Source organism: Cloeon dipterum, chromosome 1 (genome assembly GCF_949628265.1).
Source record: "Cloeon dipterum chromosome 1, ieCloDipt1.1, whole genome shotgun sequence".
In the NCBI taxonomy this organism is placed as follows: domain Eukaryota; kingdom Metazoa; phylum Arthropoda; class Insecta; order Ephemeroptera; family Baetidae; genus Cloeon; species Cloeon dipterum.
In genome coordinates, this window is record NC_088786.1 from 13,249,114 (window position 1) to 13,264,273 (window position 15,160).

Sequence of the window (15,160 nt, forward strand, 5' to 3'; positions counted from 1 at the left end):
CACAAAAGAAGCGAACAGCAAGCATTAATTCTTTTAGCCTAAAGGTTTATCTTGTAAATATAAAGTTCTGGAGGATCGTTTGATACGCTTACTTACATTTCATGGTCGCATTATTCAATTCAAGTCTTGACAAGAGCAGTGTGTTGGTTGATGTGCGTTTCAGTAAATTTTATTTAGATTTTGATTGAATGACCGCATACCGCACAAACGTATCTTATAGATCTGCTTATTAATTGATGGTTGTAACTTTATTTCTATAAAATAAATAATTTGACAAGAATGAAAAACTTGAGCGCATTCTTTAATGAATTGTGTTTTTTTAATCGTAAGCTTCTTTTCTTGTATGCATCATCGCAAGCTGAGAAATATTTACCTCAAAAGGCTACTTTTTATATTTGAGAGAGTAGATTTCTGTTGAAATTCTGACAGTGAGTTTTGGTATTGAAATGTCACTCATTGTGCAGATAAATTCCATCTGATTTTTTTTCGAACAGGAGTTTATATGAGCAGAGCCTTCTACCTTTTATGCACTGCTAAAGAGGGCACAGACTGAAGAGGCTTAATACAAGAAAAAAATAATTTTTTAAAATTAGTTAGAGCCTATATCATGTGATATAACAAGAAGCTAGTATTATCTAAATTTTAATTAATAAATTCCGCTCCTCCAGACCAGAATTACTGAGCACCTGAATAATATTTACGTGAACTAACTCCTTGCTAGCTAATAACACTTAAGTCATTGGACCTGAAAATAATTTTTGCTTCTACTTTGAAACTAATTGTTAAGTTTTGGAAATTCCTGTAAAATTCAAAGTCCAATATTATCCTCAAAATATTAATTGTTGCTGAAGTTTAAACAGGATCAAAAATCAAGCACTGCAGCCCCCGAGAGCATGGAAACCGCTTTCTGACGATTCAGTGCCAAAGGCTGCAGTTGTCTCTCTTTTTATTACCCTTGAGCGGGGATTTGCTTTTTACTGGCAGCGTGCATGCGTGCGTACCGCCGCGGTGGAGGGGCATTCAAAATAATAATTTCGATGCGAGTGTGTGTGTGTGTAAAGTGTCTGCTATAGATGTAATATCGGATCCCCCTCCGCCAGAGGTTGCAAGGTTCCTCGAGGCTAGCAGCCAACCAAGTGATAGCGGCCGCTTCATCCAGCCAGAATCACTCTGCAAAGTCTGCAGGCAATATCATATCACTGCGAGCTCTCTCCGCGTGCTCTTTGTTTGCTGCGTGCACGTGACCCTCCCTCAAATCATCCCTTTCCGAGCAACCCTTGCCCAGACCTGTCGCCGAGCGAATATGTCGAGCTGTCCTCGCCAGTGAAACGCTCGCCGACGAATTTTGTGCAAAAGCCGAGTTTCAGCCGCGACTCTCGCCCCTTGAACGACTGTGTCGCGAGCAATCGCACTCCGCATTCGGTTACTCGGTTGTTGCTTATTTGATAATCACCTGAAATCATGGTAAGTACATTTTATGTAGTTTTTTTTATCAAACGAGAAAATAGTTTTCTCCTGTGAGGACATTGTTAACTTGTAGCTAGATGAACGACTATATTAATGAAAAGAGCAGTTGGGAATTCAAAATTGAGTTAAGGAAATTTTAATAAAGATTTACATTTGCTGTTAAAATTAAGTTTGAAAGCCAGTTTCACATTTCAACTGGTCAAGTTCGCTCTAGAATACTATATTTTAAATTATTTTCTCTATTTTGGCAAGTTTAATGGTATTTAGATCATTATTGGTCCTTAACGTTCTACGAAAATACATACAGCTTGAAATGCGAAAAAACGCTAGATAGTTTAATTTTCTACTTTATTTTCCTCTCACAGATTGCCATTAACACGTTATATATTCAAAAACCTTTGTTTCTACAAAATTGAACTTATTAAATTTAGTTCATATTAAGAGAAATGATTCAAATAACGCAACAACAAATTGATATAAAAATGTTTTTAAAAAGTTATTTTTAAAGTTTGTAAATTGCAATGTTAGAAATAAATTCAAATAAGACGCTGTACAAAAATTTAAAAAGAAAACATATGCATTACTTATAAATTTAAAACCAAATTTCTAAGAGTAAATGTAATTTAGTTCTTTTTAAAATATCTGAACCAAGAAAAATGCCTACTCGTCTCGGCAAATTGCCCAATAAATCAAAAACTTTTATTTGCCGCTGTTCGAATCTTTTTCTTTTCTTTCCTCTGCTGTAAAAAAGATTGCTGGCATTTATTCCAATTGAAAGATTGCATTTAAACAGTGCTGCTCGGGAAACTTTTTAATAAACAAGAGAGCGCTTAGAAGAAAGGGAGTCTCCCCGAAGTATACACACAATTATTTTCCTCCACTGCCTCTCAAAATGAGGTTATGAAGTTTTCTCTGCTTCTCCCTCGTCGAGGAAACTTTTTGTGCCAACGCCGAATAAATTTTGTGGAAAAGAAAAGGGAAAAGCGCTGTGCGCACAGCACACACATACACATACTATATTATAAAATCGTAAAAAGTTAAACAAAAAGTTGGGGCTGTTGCCGCGTGGTTCGAGAAAAATGTGAGCTTCCCAAGAAAAAGGGTTCCTTATGCGCGCGCCTTTCGCTTTAAAGCACGTTATTATTATCGCATTATAATAAGATTACGAGCGCATTAAAAAGGTCCCGCTTGTGATTTATTCCTGTGCTGCTCGCAGTGCAATGATAGGGATTCAAGCACATGATAATTATACACGGCGAAAACGTTGTGTTTTGTGGGAAAACTGTTTCGGTAAGGGCGGGCGGGCGGACGGCTGAGGGTGTGTGCGCTTCAGACATCAACAGGCGCCTGCTCTTTTCTGCAGCCGCACACAGGAATGAGGATTTTAGTCCGAAATGCAACTCTTCCTTGGTCTTCATTACCTATACATATAGTAAAACTATTCACTATCGTATAAATCTAAAATCAGCCTACAAGTTTGAATTTCTTAATTTTGTGCGAATTTGGAGGATTAATGGTCGTACTAAAATTATCATTTGAATTTTTTGTACTTTCCAATGATTTTCCAGAAGGGAAGAGCCAGAACTCCAGAAAAAGGTTAACTTTGGTAAATTGAATGATTGCTTTCTTGTAGAACAAAAAACTGATTTCCAATGTCAATTCGATAAACAGATTTAAATAATAATTCATATATTAGATTATATTAAATCTAAATATATATGCCTCTTTGTTACGTTAATGATTCGTTGATAGGAACTCTAGACCAAACAAAAAGATTTTTTACCCTGAGAGCGCCTCAAGTGGTCGACCCATCGAGGCGCGTGTGTGTTGTATCGGAAAGAAAAAGATACCTGCCGTGTCCGAATGGGGATTATGACCTTTCAGAGGAAGAAAAGGAAAGAGCAGGCCAAACATACAAATTACAGCCGACTTTTGATCCGATTTACGATGGGAAACGACCCGCTAATTGCTATTGTACCGCTCGCAAAACTTTTCTCCCCAGGAAAATACATCCACGCTACAATATTTCTGGTGAAATTAATATTGTATGGCGCGGTGGTGGCTGTTCGCTTTTTTTCCTCCTCCGCCGCTCTCCTTTGTGCCTGCCTTTGTGCCAGGCGAGACCTGTAAATTTATAATTAGCCTCCGTCTGTGTTTGAACTTGGCGCCGACCGCTTTGAACGCTCGCAAAATGATAATTTGACAGTGCGGTGGCGGCAGCGGCAGCCAATCGAAGTTGGAATAATTTTATTCCATTGCAGACTTATGGTCAAAAACTGATTACCGCCGTTGCCAAGCGAGGAAGAGAGGAATTAATGCATACGCGCAGGGGTGCTCTGCCGGAAAAGAGTCTGAGCCAGAGACTGATGCCTGGCGCCGCCGATCAATTATTCCCTCTTTGATGAAATGCTCGCTTTGAATTCCGATGCCTGCCACATCTCTGGTTGTGGAGTAATTCACAGTATAAAATTGGACACATGCTGAGCAATAAAATCAAATTGAAATTCATATAAAAAATAATTCATATCCAATTAATGGGCTGTATCAAACCCAAAAGCAGTAAGAACAGAAATACTCACTTTCGATAAAAACACTTCCTCGCCCTTTTCAAGAGTAAAATGTCTTATTAATTAGAAAATTGCAAATTAATCCGGGCCTAATTTTGCAAGTACCAATATTACATCACATTCTTAATTTTTCTCCGATGTTTCACGACTTATGCCCTCAAAATCTTTTTTTAATTGGACAACAGTGTCAGCCTTCACTAAGGCAACGCAATTTTACCGTCTATATTTTTCTTTCATAAAAGACAGAATTTCACTTTTTGAAATTTCTTTGAATAAATGCTTGTGAATATTTTGCAATGAAATTTCTTCGCAGAATATACGAATGGGGAATTTTTTCCAATAATTTTTTATTGATTGTACACTGCAATGAGTGCAGTTGATCGTTTTTAAAAACAAGTAAATATTGTAAGTAAATTAACTGTTAATGACGCCTTAGGGCCAAAAAAATCGCTGTCCGTAGTACGAGATCGAGCAAGACTCTTTTCTTCTTTACCTTATGCCACTCACCCTGTTTTCAAATCCGCATAGAGAAGAGACTGAGCATTTTTAAACGAAAATTTGACAGCTATTTGTTCAAAAATAAATTTGAAAGTGCAAGTTTCTTAATATTTTTAGTTTAAAAATGTTTTAAAAAGAGATGAGCTGTAAGAACAAAATGTTTCAATGTTTCTCCCATTTTTTCTTCATACCTTATTAAGCATTAAAGAGAATGTCCCCGACACAGGCAGTCCAGAAGTAGACAGTTTCCCCCAACACTCACTGGTCTTAAATTATACCGCCGTTCCCACACGTGCCTTATTATTTGAAGGACCAATTTAAATTTTGCCTTTTTGTCTGACCCCTCATTAAAATATGCATATGGCCCGCGTTATTTCATATTAAAATCCAAGCCCGCAACAAATTGACCTGTCAAATCTAAATATCAGGGTGAAGAGGGGGATGAGTTATAACTGAGAGGCCAATTACGCGCCACCTGTTGGTTCTGCTGATTAAAATAAAGGAAGGAGATATAGCAGACCGCCAAAATCACCTTTGCCACGCCAGGCTAACCTGATTTACATTCGTAATTTGGTGAACGCAACAAGCACGCGTGTTGTGAGGCGAGGAAGCGGAAATTTTTCAGATTTCATCAATTCCTCCACGCAATCTCGATCAAATCACGCCGACACACGCGTTTCCCTCTCTGCACTCGAATTTCGCAAGCAGAGCTAATTGAGGAAAATGGCTCAAAGTACACGAATTTAAAAGAGTGCAGGTGTTTCCTGACGTGCATCTAAATCTTCATTTTTCTATCCGATTAATATATATTCAGTCTGGTAATAAATAATAGTCAGAAGCCGTGATTATAATTACTGCACGTGTAATTGGAATTTCCTGAATGGCTGATGGGCATTTCCAGCCAGTGATGGTTGCATTCGCTGGCCTGACGTTGTTGGAGTAAAAATACGATTAAACCGTAAACCTTTTGACCGACGCAAGTAGTGCAACAATTGTAATTATTCGTAATTTATGAAACTCTAAAATGTTTATATCACCTCTTGTAATTATACCGTTTTGGTTAAATTTATGGCCGGGAGAGAAGCAAATTGGATGCACTTCTGAGAAAATTATTGTGTGCATTAGAGTGCTTTCCCAAGATTTATGACCAAAATAGCAGTGACACGCAGTGCCGCGCGATTTTATGTGTAATGTGGATTGGTCTATCACGACTCCAATCCGCGTCCGTCCAATCGCGTCCAAGGGTAAATTAGGCAGTTGCCGTTGACCTTAGCTGAAGAAAAAATGATGGTGGCAAAACCGAGCCGTTTCGTCACAAAGTATTCCAATTCATACTATAAAAAATCCTGCTTTTCCAATCCGAAATAAACAATGCTTGCAGTTTGAAACCGCATTTAAAAATACCCCAAAGCTCGGCAGTTTGCCGCCTTTGATCTGACTCCAAAAAGCAATATATATCACCGCATGTGAAATTAATGCAAAATTGATTTCAAATTGACGGGCAAATGAAATTTCCACTCAGACCAAATTCAATTGTCACTCAGCGCGGCCGCAAAGGCTTTGTGCAGAATTTATACAGAAAGTAATTGGACCACTTTGCCGCAGCGCGCGCGTGTGTGTGTGTGTGTTAAATTTGAGCTCGAGAGAGCCGAGTTTTGCCAACAATTAGCCAGATTATCATATTAACACTTGAAGAGCAGAGAGCAAGAGCCGCGCGCATGTAGCATCCTGTAGCGCAAACACACAAAGCAACACGTTATTATTAATATTCGCGAGCTGATTACGGCATGCACACACAAAGCAAATACCTAGCTGGCGCTTGCCTGTGTGTGTGAGTGTGTGTATTATGGCAGCAGACATGTTTGTGTATATGTAGCATGGAGCTGTATATTTACGCCTAAATAGAGCAGAGCGACTGCTATTTGTGTTCCGTGTGCTGCACAGCAATACACACGAACCAACACAGACGGCGATTCTGCACGTTCAATCCAGCAATAATTGCATTTGCCTATTTGCTGCCGGTAAATAACACTTTTGCTTGTGGAAATCCGAATCCGACGCGTAATTGCGTAATGTATGTACGCATGCAAATACACACGCAAGCATTACAGGAAATTATTTGTCTAAGCGTCGGCGTTCCCGAAATTTGTTTACCATTACCACAAGGAAAGTGCCCCGGCGTGTACACAAGCAGCCATTACGAGATTTGCTTCTGGAAATGCGACTGGGATTAATCAACCAGATTTTGGATTATTTGCACGTCTTTGAATTGAATGATAATATTGCTGTAATCGCAATCAAAGTTGTTGTCAAACGCTAAACAATGTCGTTTGACTTAGTTATATGCAAAGATCGACAACATGTCAAATTGTACATACTTAACAGGTAGCTAGAAAGAAATAAGCAACTCCAATGAACATTAAACGTGATATTTTTATCCAGCCATATTTTCCCTCCTTTTGTTCATCAAATTTTGATTATTTAATTGAATCTGTAATTTTTTTACCATATTGAAATTGGCATATTCAATTATGGCACTATTTTTCAAGCCATATTAATATAAATGCTTTTGCTTTCTGTCGAGGGAAAATGGGTAGATTACGCTTATTAAAAGCTCCTCTTTCCCACAGTCGAGTGCTTCTCAAAATTCCGGGAAGGTTTTGAGGTTTTGTGTTACTCCATTCGTGGAGACAAGGAGCCAAACGCGAGTGTTTATCAACTAAAGAGATGGCAGCCGCCGGTATTAGAACGATTGCACGTACTAATTTGGTGACCCTATAACGAAAAGAGAATCGAGAAACCACACACGCAATTACTTTATTTAACGAAAGGGTCGTCCCGCTCGGGTACAAAAACACAAATCTAATAATATTCCGACGGGTCGCTTGCCCAGTCAGACGTATCATTAGGCTCTTGCGCGTATGGCAATCACACGGCAAAAGGTGGTTTTCACATTCCCCTTTTTAGAAATTGGCCTCTCGCCGCGGACTGGAATCAAAACCGGTGGGTAATTGGCGATAAAAAGTCAATGGAAAGAAATTACACACACGCTCGTTTCTATTACACACATTTTCCAAATTAAATCATGTTGGTGCTCTCTATCATTTCACTAACTGTTTTATCCAGGTAGAAATTCCAGTGACTCACAATGCCCAGAATTCGCAGTTTCTCGTTTTGGAACTGCTTGATAAGTGGGAAACAATGCTGCTTTTATTGGCTAAAATTATAGGACGTGCAGGATCGGGGAAAAGGCAGCAGGCCTCTCCAATGCTGTAAAAATAGCGACACGCAACGATCTTAGGGAAATATTTGTGTTTTTGCTCTCTTCCTGCGTGTCTCAAACCAACCGCCTTGCTGAGAGGTACTGTCACACGCCATATTCTCTCATTTTCGAAAAATAATGTAATCTTAAAATCAAATAATTATCTTTCTTAAAATTGGTGGCGAATTAAATTTATTTTTACTGAGACATCGTGCTATAATCTGTAAGCGATTTTCTGAATTTTCCAACTCTCCTTCACCTTAAAAATTAATTGAAAAGTGGAGATATTCGTAATTCTTGGTACATCAGACTGCTCGCAATGCCTTATTATCACTTCCACCTTATACTCTGCATCGTTATTATTTCAATCCGCGAATTCCTCAGCTTGCCTTTCTCGAGCAAGTCATGTCATTATTTCAGCGGCCGTGCGAGATTTGTGTGTCATTAATTTAAGACTCGCCCGCCGTTTCTTGCGTTGTCGCGCCTTTTTTGCTGCTTGCACGTTGTTTTTGTTGTTGTGCTGCGTGCACCTCTGCAAAGAAATGAGTAATGATGCCGAAGAGAAACACAGGTATATAAACACATGCTGCAAATACACCGGCGTCCGCCTATTATGGTACTCGCATTTGCACACGCGAAAATAATTAATCGGCTCACCAGTGGTGATAATAATCCTTTTTAATTCAGGCCGGGATAATTAAACTCCCTAGGTCGTTGAACCCGCATCTAATTATTTTTCGTCCGATTTATTAACAAATTGTAAATTGAAAAATATAGGTGATCCGTTTCACGTCTTCTCACTGGCAAAGGGGAAAAATAATTTTTATTAATTCTGGCAAACCTTTGAGTACTCAAATCGTTATGTAATGATTTGTTTTGGATCGTAAATAATGAAGATTTAATTTTTACGTAACAACTCTCAATCCTTAAGTAGCGACCGATGTATTCAATCAAAAGCAACACCTTAAAAGCAATCTTACCGAGAGGCAACTTCACTCACGCGTCTACTCAATGTCACCAACATTCTTGTAATTGATTATTTTTTCCTCTCAATTTATGCGTGTGCGGAGCCGTGTTTTCATTGTGTTGTGCGCGCAAAGTCTCATTAATATGCATCCGAGCGTGTTGCAATCCACTCGCCGCAATGACATAAATATCAACACAACTTGCGAACGGCTAAAGAGAGCCGCTGGACATTGTTGATGATGAACGATTGTCTCAACACCTTCTCGTCGCAGCGGTAAATCAAAATGGACTAATCGGCGTCCAATTAAAACATGATTAGCAACAAACAAGAATCTAACAAATTTAAGAAACATGTAGTAAGTTGGGAAATAAATCATGAAAAAAGAAAACTTGATATGATTTTGTCAGTAGAAAAATCTCACAAACAATATGATCAAGGATAGAACAGGTTGAACAAAAAGATTTTAATCGCAAAAGCAGAGCTTAAGTGTACATCTTAGATTTATTGAATAACTGTTGTAATTTCTGTAATTTGGCTTATTATTATATATTTTTAACTAAGCAATAGATGCACACGCCGCAATAATAGATTAAGCTAAGAAATGTATATATATTTCTATTATATATATATTCAGATATTTTATAGACCAGATTCGCTTTCTGTTTTGGACTAAATCCTGGACCGTGTGGAGCTAATTTACATGTTCTTAGGTGATAGTGAATCAATCTGGAGGCGATGGAGTGCAAATTTCTCATTTGCCAGCCGAAGGGTCCGGAAAATTCGCGTGGTGCTAAATGCAGATGAGACAAACTAACCACGGGGCACGCGGCGCGTTAGTTAATTGAGACATCAGCTCATTACCCGGCTCGTTTAACAAGATCATCCCGACACACTTGAGAGTAATTAATTAATTAACAATCACGGCACGTTGATAAACTGTTTGTGCGCCTTGGTCGACGCCGGTGTGATTTTGAGGCCTCCAGGCTGCCTCTGCAAGTGCATATCACTCTCATCCTGTTTTCCTTCTTTTCCTTGGCTAGCTGAGCAACCTTTTATAAATATATCTGTCTCGCTCGTCCGGCCAACAGCTGATCATCGTCCGAGCGTCCTGCGTATAAGGAGTGCTACTAATAAACTCGTCAAACGTCGCCTCAGCACGATTGAATGTCAACCTTGCCGCCAAAGAGCCAGTATTTCATAGTCGCACCTCGTCAGCAACGTCTCGTTTTTATTGATTCCGCAGAAAGCTCAAGAGCAGTCAACTTCCGCGGCGCAATTGAATTTATAAAAACGCAATAACTACCAACCAGCCACAGAAAGATGGAATTAGTCGTTCTCTGTTAATTTTGCTATGGCAGCTAAATGGTGCAAAAAATTGTTCCTCACAAATGCCGCTAACGCAATTTTTCATAAGCCACGGTTTCCTTTCCTGCACAGCGCAAATATGGCGCCAAGAGTTTACACTTTGGCGTTAATCTTCCCACAAAACACATTTGACCATATACTAGCTGGGTGCTTTATGGCTGCCAATTGTTCTCTCGCATTGTTAAAGACTGAGAAACATTACAAAGCTAACAAGAAAGGAGGGTCTCTGGAGGAAGGGTCACGAGTTAACTTCTCTCTCGTGTCCGAAGGGTCATCTCGCCTCGCGCATCTGAGGTAGATTTATGACCGTAAATTATGCACCGCGGACACGGTTGATTTCATCCACATAGAGAGAAAAGTCGCCAGGACGGCTTTCAATTAATGTGATTTAAACAGGGCTCACTTCCTCTCAGAAAATTCTCGTCCCGCAGACGAGCTGTTGCTGCTGTTGTTGGATTTTTAGTCGAGAGACTTGAACGCCGGCAAGAAAGTGCGCGCGGGGCCGCCGTTTTACTGCTGCCGCAATTATTCCGTGCGTTGAATTTTATAATTTTATGATTATATTGCGGGCAATATTTCAAGGATGCCGAAGCTTTTGTTTTAGTCGGAGCGAAAAAGAGTTAGCTGGGAGATAGGAGGTGGACCCAGAGTCTCCGCCTCCGGGGGTGGGGTACCCGCGAGGTGGGATATCTCCAAACTTGACCTTTTGATCCGCGCGGGCACGCTCCGGGCATCACGCTTTATCTCGCCACCAAATCGTTACTTTTTTATTTTCCTCTCTCGGCTGCAGCCATCAAATGAAACACTGGCTCGCATGATCATCGCGGTACTAATCCGCGCTGCTTGTGCCTTACCGACCGAACACTTTTATTTCCCCTGAACACACATTATCAAAAGCTGCTTGGCCAACGAAAACGCAGGGCCGGGGCAATAAAATTACCCGCCGAGCGCAGAGCAACCAAAATTATTGACTGCTGGCTGGCCACACGAAACTCGATTGTGTTTTCCACCAGAGGAGCACCGACGGCTTGATTTGCTCTCGCTGCGCACAAAAGATTCGGTGTTAATGCGGCTGCTTTTATTGCCCATTTATTTAATTGGAGTCCGACACTCGAAACAAAATATCTGGATAATGTTAAAGCTATTTTATTGTAATATGTTCTGACTTTTATCAAAGCAGTTTCATAGATTTTTATTCCTTTTCTTAGATTTTAATGACTTACCCGTATTTCCAAACACACATTTTTATGAAATAATCTTTCGATAAATTTTGGCAACTCTGCCGGGATACCTGATGATAACATTAGAAGAAATATCAGATTGGTTTCTGTTGCTGAAGAATGCCTTCAGCAAGTAAAATTCGAGTAATTTAATATTATGTTGTCATTTGGGATGCATAAAAGCTGTAATATACCATTTAATTAACTCTTTATTATATTGTATTATTGAACACCATCAGCGTACGACTTAATTACAATTTTTGTTTCTTATAACAGGCACCTTGGGACAATGTTAAAGTTTATTTGATACAGTCGAGTAAATGATACATACTATTAAGCAAAGAATCACAATAGATACATTTTTACAATATTCAGTAACTTCAAAATACAAACATTAAAAGAACAGACAAAGAAATGATAGCCATGAAAGGAATATCTTGTTAACATTGCCCTTTACAATTTGTATTAGTCCAATTAAATGTAAATATAGCAAGGGTTTCATAAATTTTTGAATCAATCGATTGTCCTAACTTATTAATTAATTAACTCATAAAGTTTTGCTTTATTGCCTGCTCAGTGAATTGATTCAACAAGTTATCTTTTAATTATTTAGCATGAATAATATAATATACTGTACAAAATAAATTTATAATACTCGAACTTACGAGGTATTCTTAAAGAATCAATATGCATTTTTGGAAATTATAAAGTCTAGAATAATTATAAATTCCCACGCATTCTCCATAAATTTGAATGTCGCCAAATGAAATTGTGTTGCTTTAGAATAAGAATAGAATACTGAAATATAGGGAGCGGAACGTCGACAGCTTATTGTTTACAAAGCAAGAAAGTAAGATAATTTTAAATACTGGCATATACCAATATGAGTCATATAGACATTGATTAACGCTGTCAACATCCAGGCCAAGCGCGAGAGTAGCGCTAATATTAATTTGGAGCATTCGAAATCGTGAATCGGAATAAAAATCGGAGAGAAACGACGAGTGTGGCAGCAGCAAACAAGGGCCGCGGGCGTGCACCTTTTATTGTAACAAGCCGCGCGTCGTGCCGATTGGCAGCCGGGGCAAAATCGGTCCGAAAAATACACTAATAATTTGATGCATGCAGATCACGCCCGATCAGAATCCGGCTCGGTCGTGAGAGCGTTTATACACACACACACTGCCTTTATTATAGCAGCTTTATTACCGCGCGTCGAGCACATTATTTCCATCGCCGGGGCCGCTGAGGGCGATGATGCCAATCACGAACGGAACAGCAGCAGCCGCCGGTCCAGGAGCAGTTGCCCAGCCTCCCGTCAGGTAGCACCACCGGCTGCCTCTCGTCTTTGCTGCTCTCTGTCGACCGGCTGGCACAACTACTCGCACCCCTGAAAGTATGCCGCGCGCCCGACACTCGCGGAGAGAGCGATTAATATGTCGGAATGCATAGTTTGAGCGGCCGTTTTGACCCTACGGGCGGAATTGGCGACAGGCCGACTAATGCTCGCGCTTGTGGTTATTTTTTCCTGGTGATTAAATTACTGACGCACGCCATCAGTGCTTTTTATAAATGGTCGGTCAGCGGCTTGTTTTTATTTTATTTGGAAAATTAGTGTATTAGTCTCCCTTATAATTTAGCTCTGGGTTTTTTCAGCAGCGCGAAATAAATTATTTAATTCTTCTGCATATTTTTTGCCTTTGTCCTGCTCCATTATCCGCTTTGACCGTTAAGAAATTTCTCATCTCTCGGTGTTCCATCTCTTATTTCCAAGCCTTTTGTTTCCAGATAATTATTTTCACGATTGCCTCTGCGAGTGTTTGATATTTACGATTGCAATAAGAGGATGATACATACACAGTCGGCTGACAAAAACAACTTTTGCAGCTCGCTTCATAATCGACAAACGCAGCGTGTCGCCAGGCCTCAAACACATACACACACATCGCAGACCATTATAAATACACTTCTGTGTAGTACGATTTCTATTATTTCACGTCCTTTTCGAGAACAAAATAAAAAGGAGGAGCGAGAGACACGCCGATGATAGATGAGATGAAAACACAGGTTGGCGCATTTTTCTCTGCTCTGAAATGAAAGGAGTCATGAAAGTTATGACTGATGCATGCATAATGGATATTTTCCATTCGGCAGGCAAAGGCATTCGGCCGAGCAGGCGATACAATTTGGATCTCATTTTTTATTAATACACTAACAAGATTAATGATGCCGGAGTAAGGTAGCTGAGCGAGATGGATACACGCGGCAGCAATACATCGCGCCTATAACACACACTTTGCTTGTTTTGCGCCTCCTGTGTTCAAGAGCCAGCTCCGTGAAAGGGTTGGTGCTGACCATCATGAATACCGTACTAACTGGTGCCGAAGATCAATTTAGATGAGTAAAATTATTAAATAGAAGTGAAATACTTTTATTATGAATTTATCAAAGGTAAACTTCGTAATAAAAAACAGGCTCACTGTGAAATGAGCAACAAATTTAGAGTGAAATTTGATATCGAGAGTTACAAAGTAACTTTCAGTCCTTTTTGTCAATTAATTTTTCATTTAAAGGATTGCACAAGTTTGCTTGTCCTATACATAGCTTTTCAATAAATATCCATAATTTTTAACTCAAGTGAACATATTTTTAATATATTAGCAACAAAAATTACCCTGAACTACGATATTTTCGTAGGAGCCTCGTTGTGCAAGAGCAAGAGCTGAAGGTTTGGTGTTTCACAAAATATATCCCCTTTGAATATCCAACCTGTGATATTATTCACCGCTCATTTATAATTCCGCTGGCTACCTACAAAGGCGCTTTCTGGCAGTCCATCATTCGCGTCAATGGAGTCGCGTCCTTTAGCCGAGTGGAAGAAGAAGAAAACGTGATGAATAGGCAGCAAAAGTGCGCGTCTATGTGTATTAATGAACACAAAACCGTCCGCGTTCAAACGTTTACAAGTCGATTCAGCAGCCAGTGAATGCTAATCACCGCCATTGCGCGCGCGAATTCTCATTAATTAGCCGATCTATCAATTACAAACGCGAATTTAAATGCGCGCCATCAATCATTTCTTGGATCGGCACTGAGCTGCAGAGTAAAAAGAATTATTATCAGGCTGGAATTCGACATTATTTATTGCGCGACCTTAATGTCAATGCTCTCAATTATTGTTCATGCGAATATATTTTCCATGATGTATGTGTCGCGTTCCGGGCGTAACTGTACCTGTCGGGGCCGATGCCACGTCGGTTTTGCCAAATTGCACTCTGGCACCAAGTGGAGTGCGAAAATTGCTAATCTCACAGTCAGGATGAGTGGAGAGTGTCGTTTCGCCGCAGTCAGCGCACAGTGATTTGCGAAATGGCACAGGCAAATTAAGAAATCCGGCTGAAACGCTCTGCAAACGCGGGTATCAAGCTTTGAAATTTGTCTTAAATTTTTTATGCTAAAATCAGGACAATGATTTTGTAAAAGACTTTTGCTACAAGAAATTTAGTGATTTGATACTAGCATGCATGGAAAAAGATATTTGCAACTGAGTGCGTGTACATGTTTTTTATTTACGATATTTTGCAGTAATTTAACCGTTCTACTGCCAATTACGGGTCGACCTTTTCGCGAAAGCAGCATCTAAATTTGCAGTTGAGGCGAGTGAACTGATTGAAGCACAAATTTAATGCGTGTTAGCCGAGGATTGCGAAGCAGAGATATCGAGTTGCGGCTAATTTTTATGGCCGCAGCCAGGAAAGTCAACCTGCTGCTTTGGTGCACAATATATATCGTGTAATAAGCGGCAGCGCTGGAA

At 39.7% G+C, this 15,160-nt stretch overlaps 1 protein-coding gene across 3 annotated transcripts in view; it reads left to right on the forward strand.

Annotated features, from left to right (window-relative positions):
* The window catches only part of TfAP-2 (transcription factor AP-2), a 164,489-nt gene that overhangs the window by 63,747 nt on the left and 85,582 nt on the right, over positions 1 to 15,160 (forward strand). The window contains exon 1 of one of the 3 annotated variants that reach the window (XM_065476004.1): positions 1,169 to 1,464. The exons of the other annotated variants lie outside the window; for them this stretch is intronic. Within the exon in view, the coding sequence (XP_065332076.1) occupies positions 1,462 to 1,464 (3 nt within the window). The 5' untranslated portion in view covers positions 1,169 to 1,461. Of the gene's footprint in view, positions 1 to 1,168; positions 1,465 to 15,160 lie in introns of those variants that run through there. 3 annotated transcript variants of the gene reach the window in all.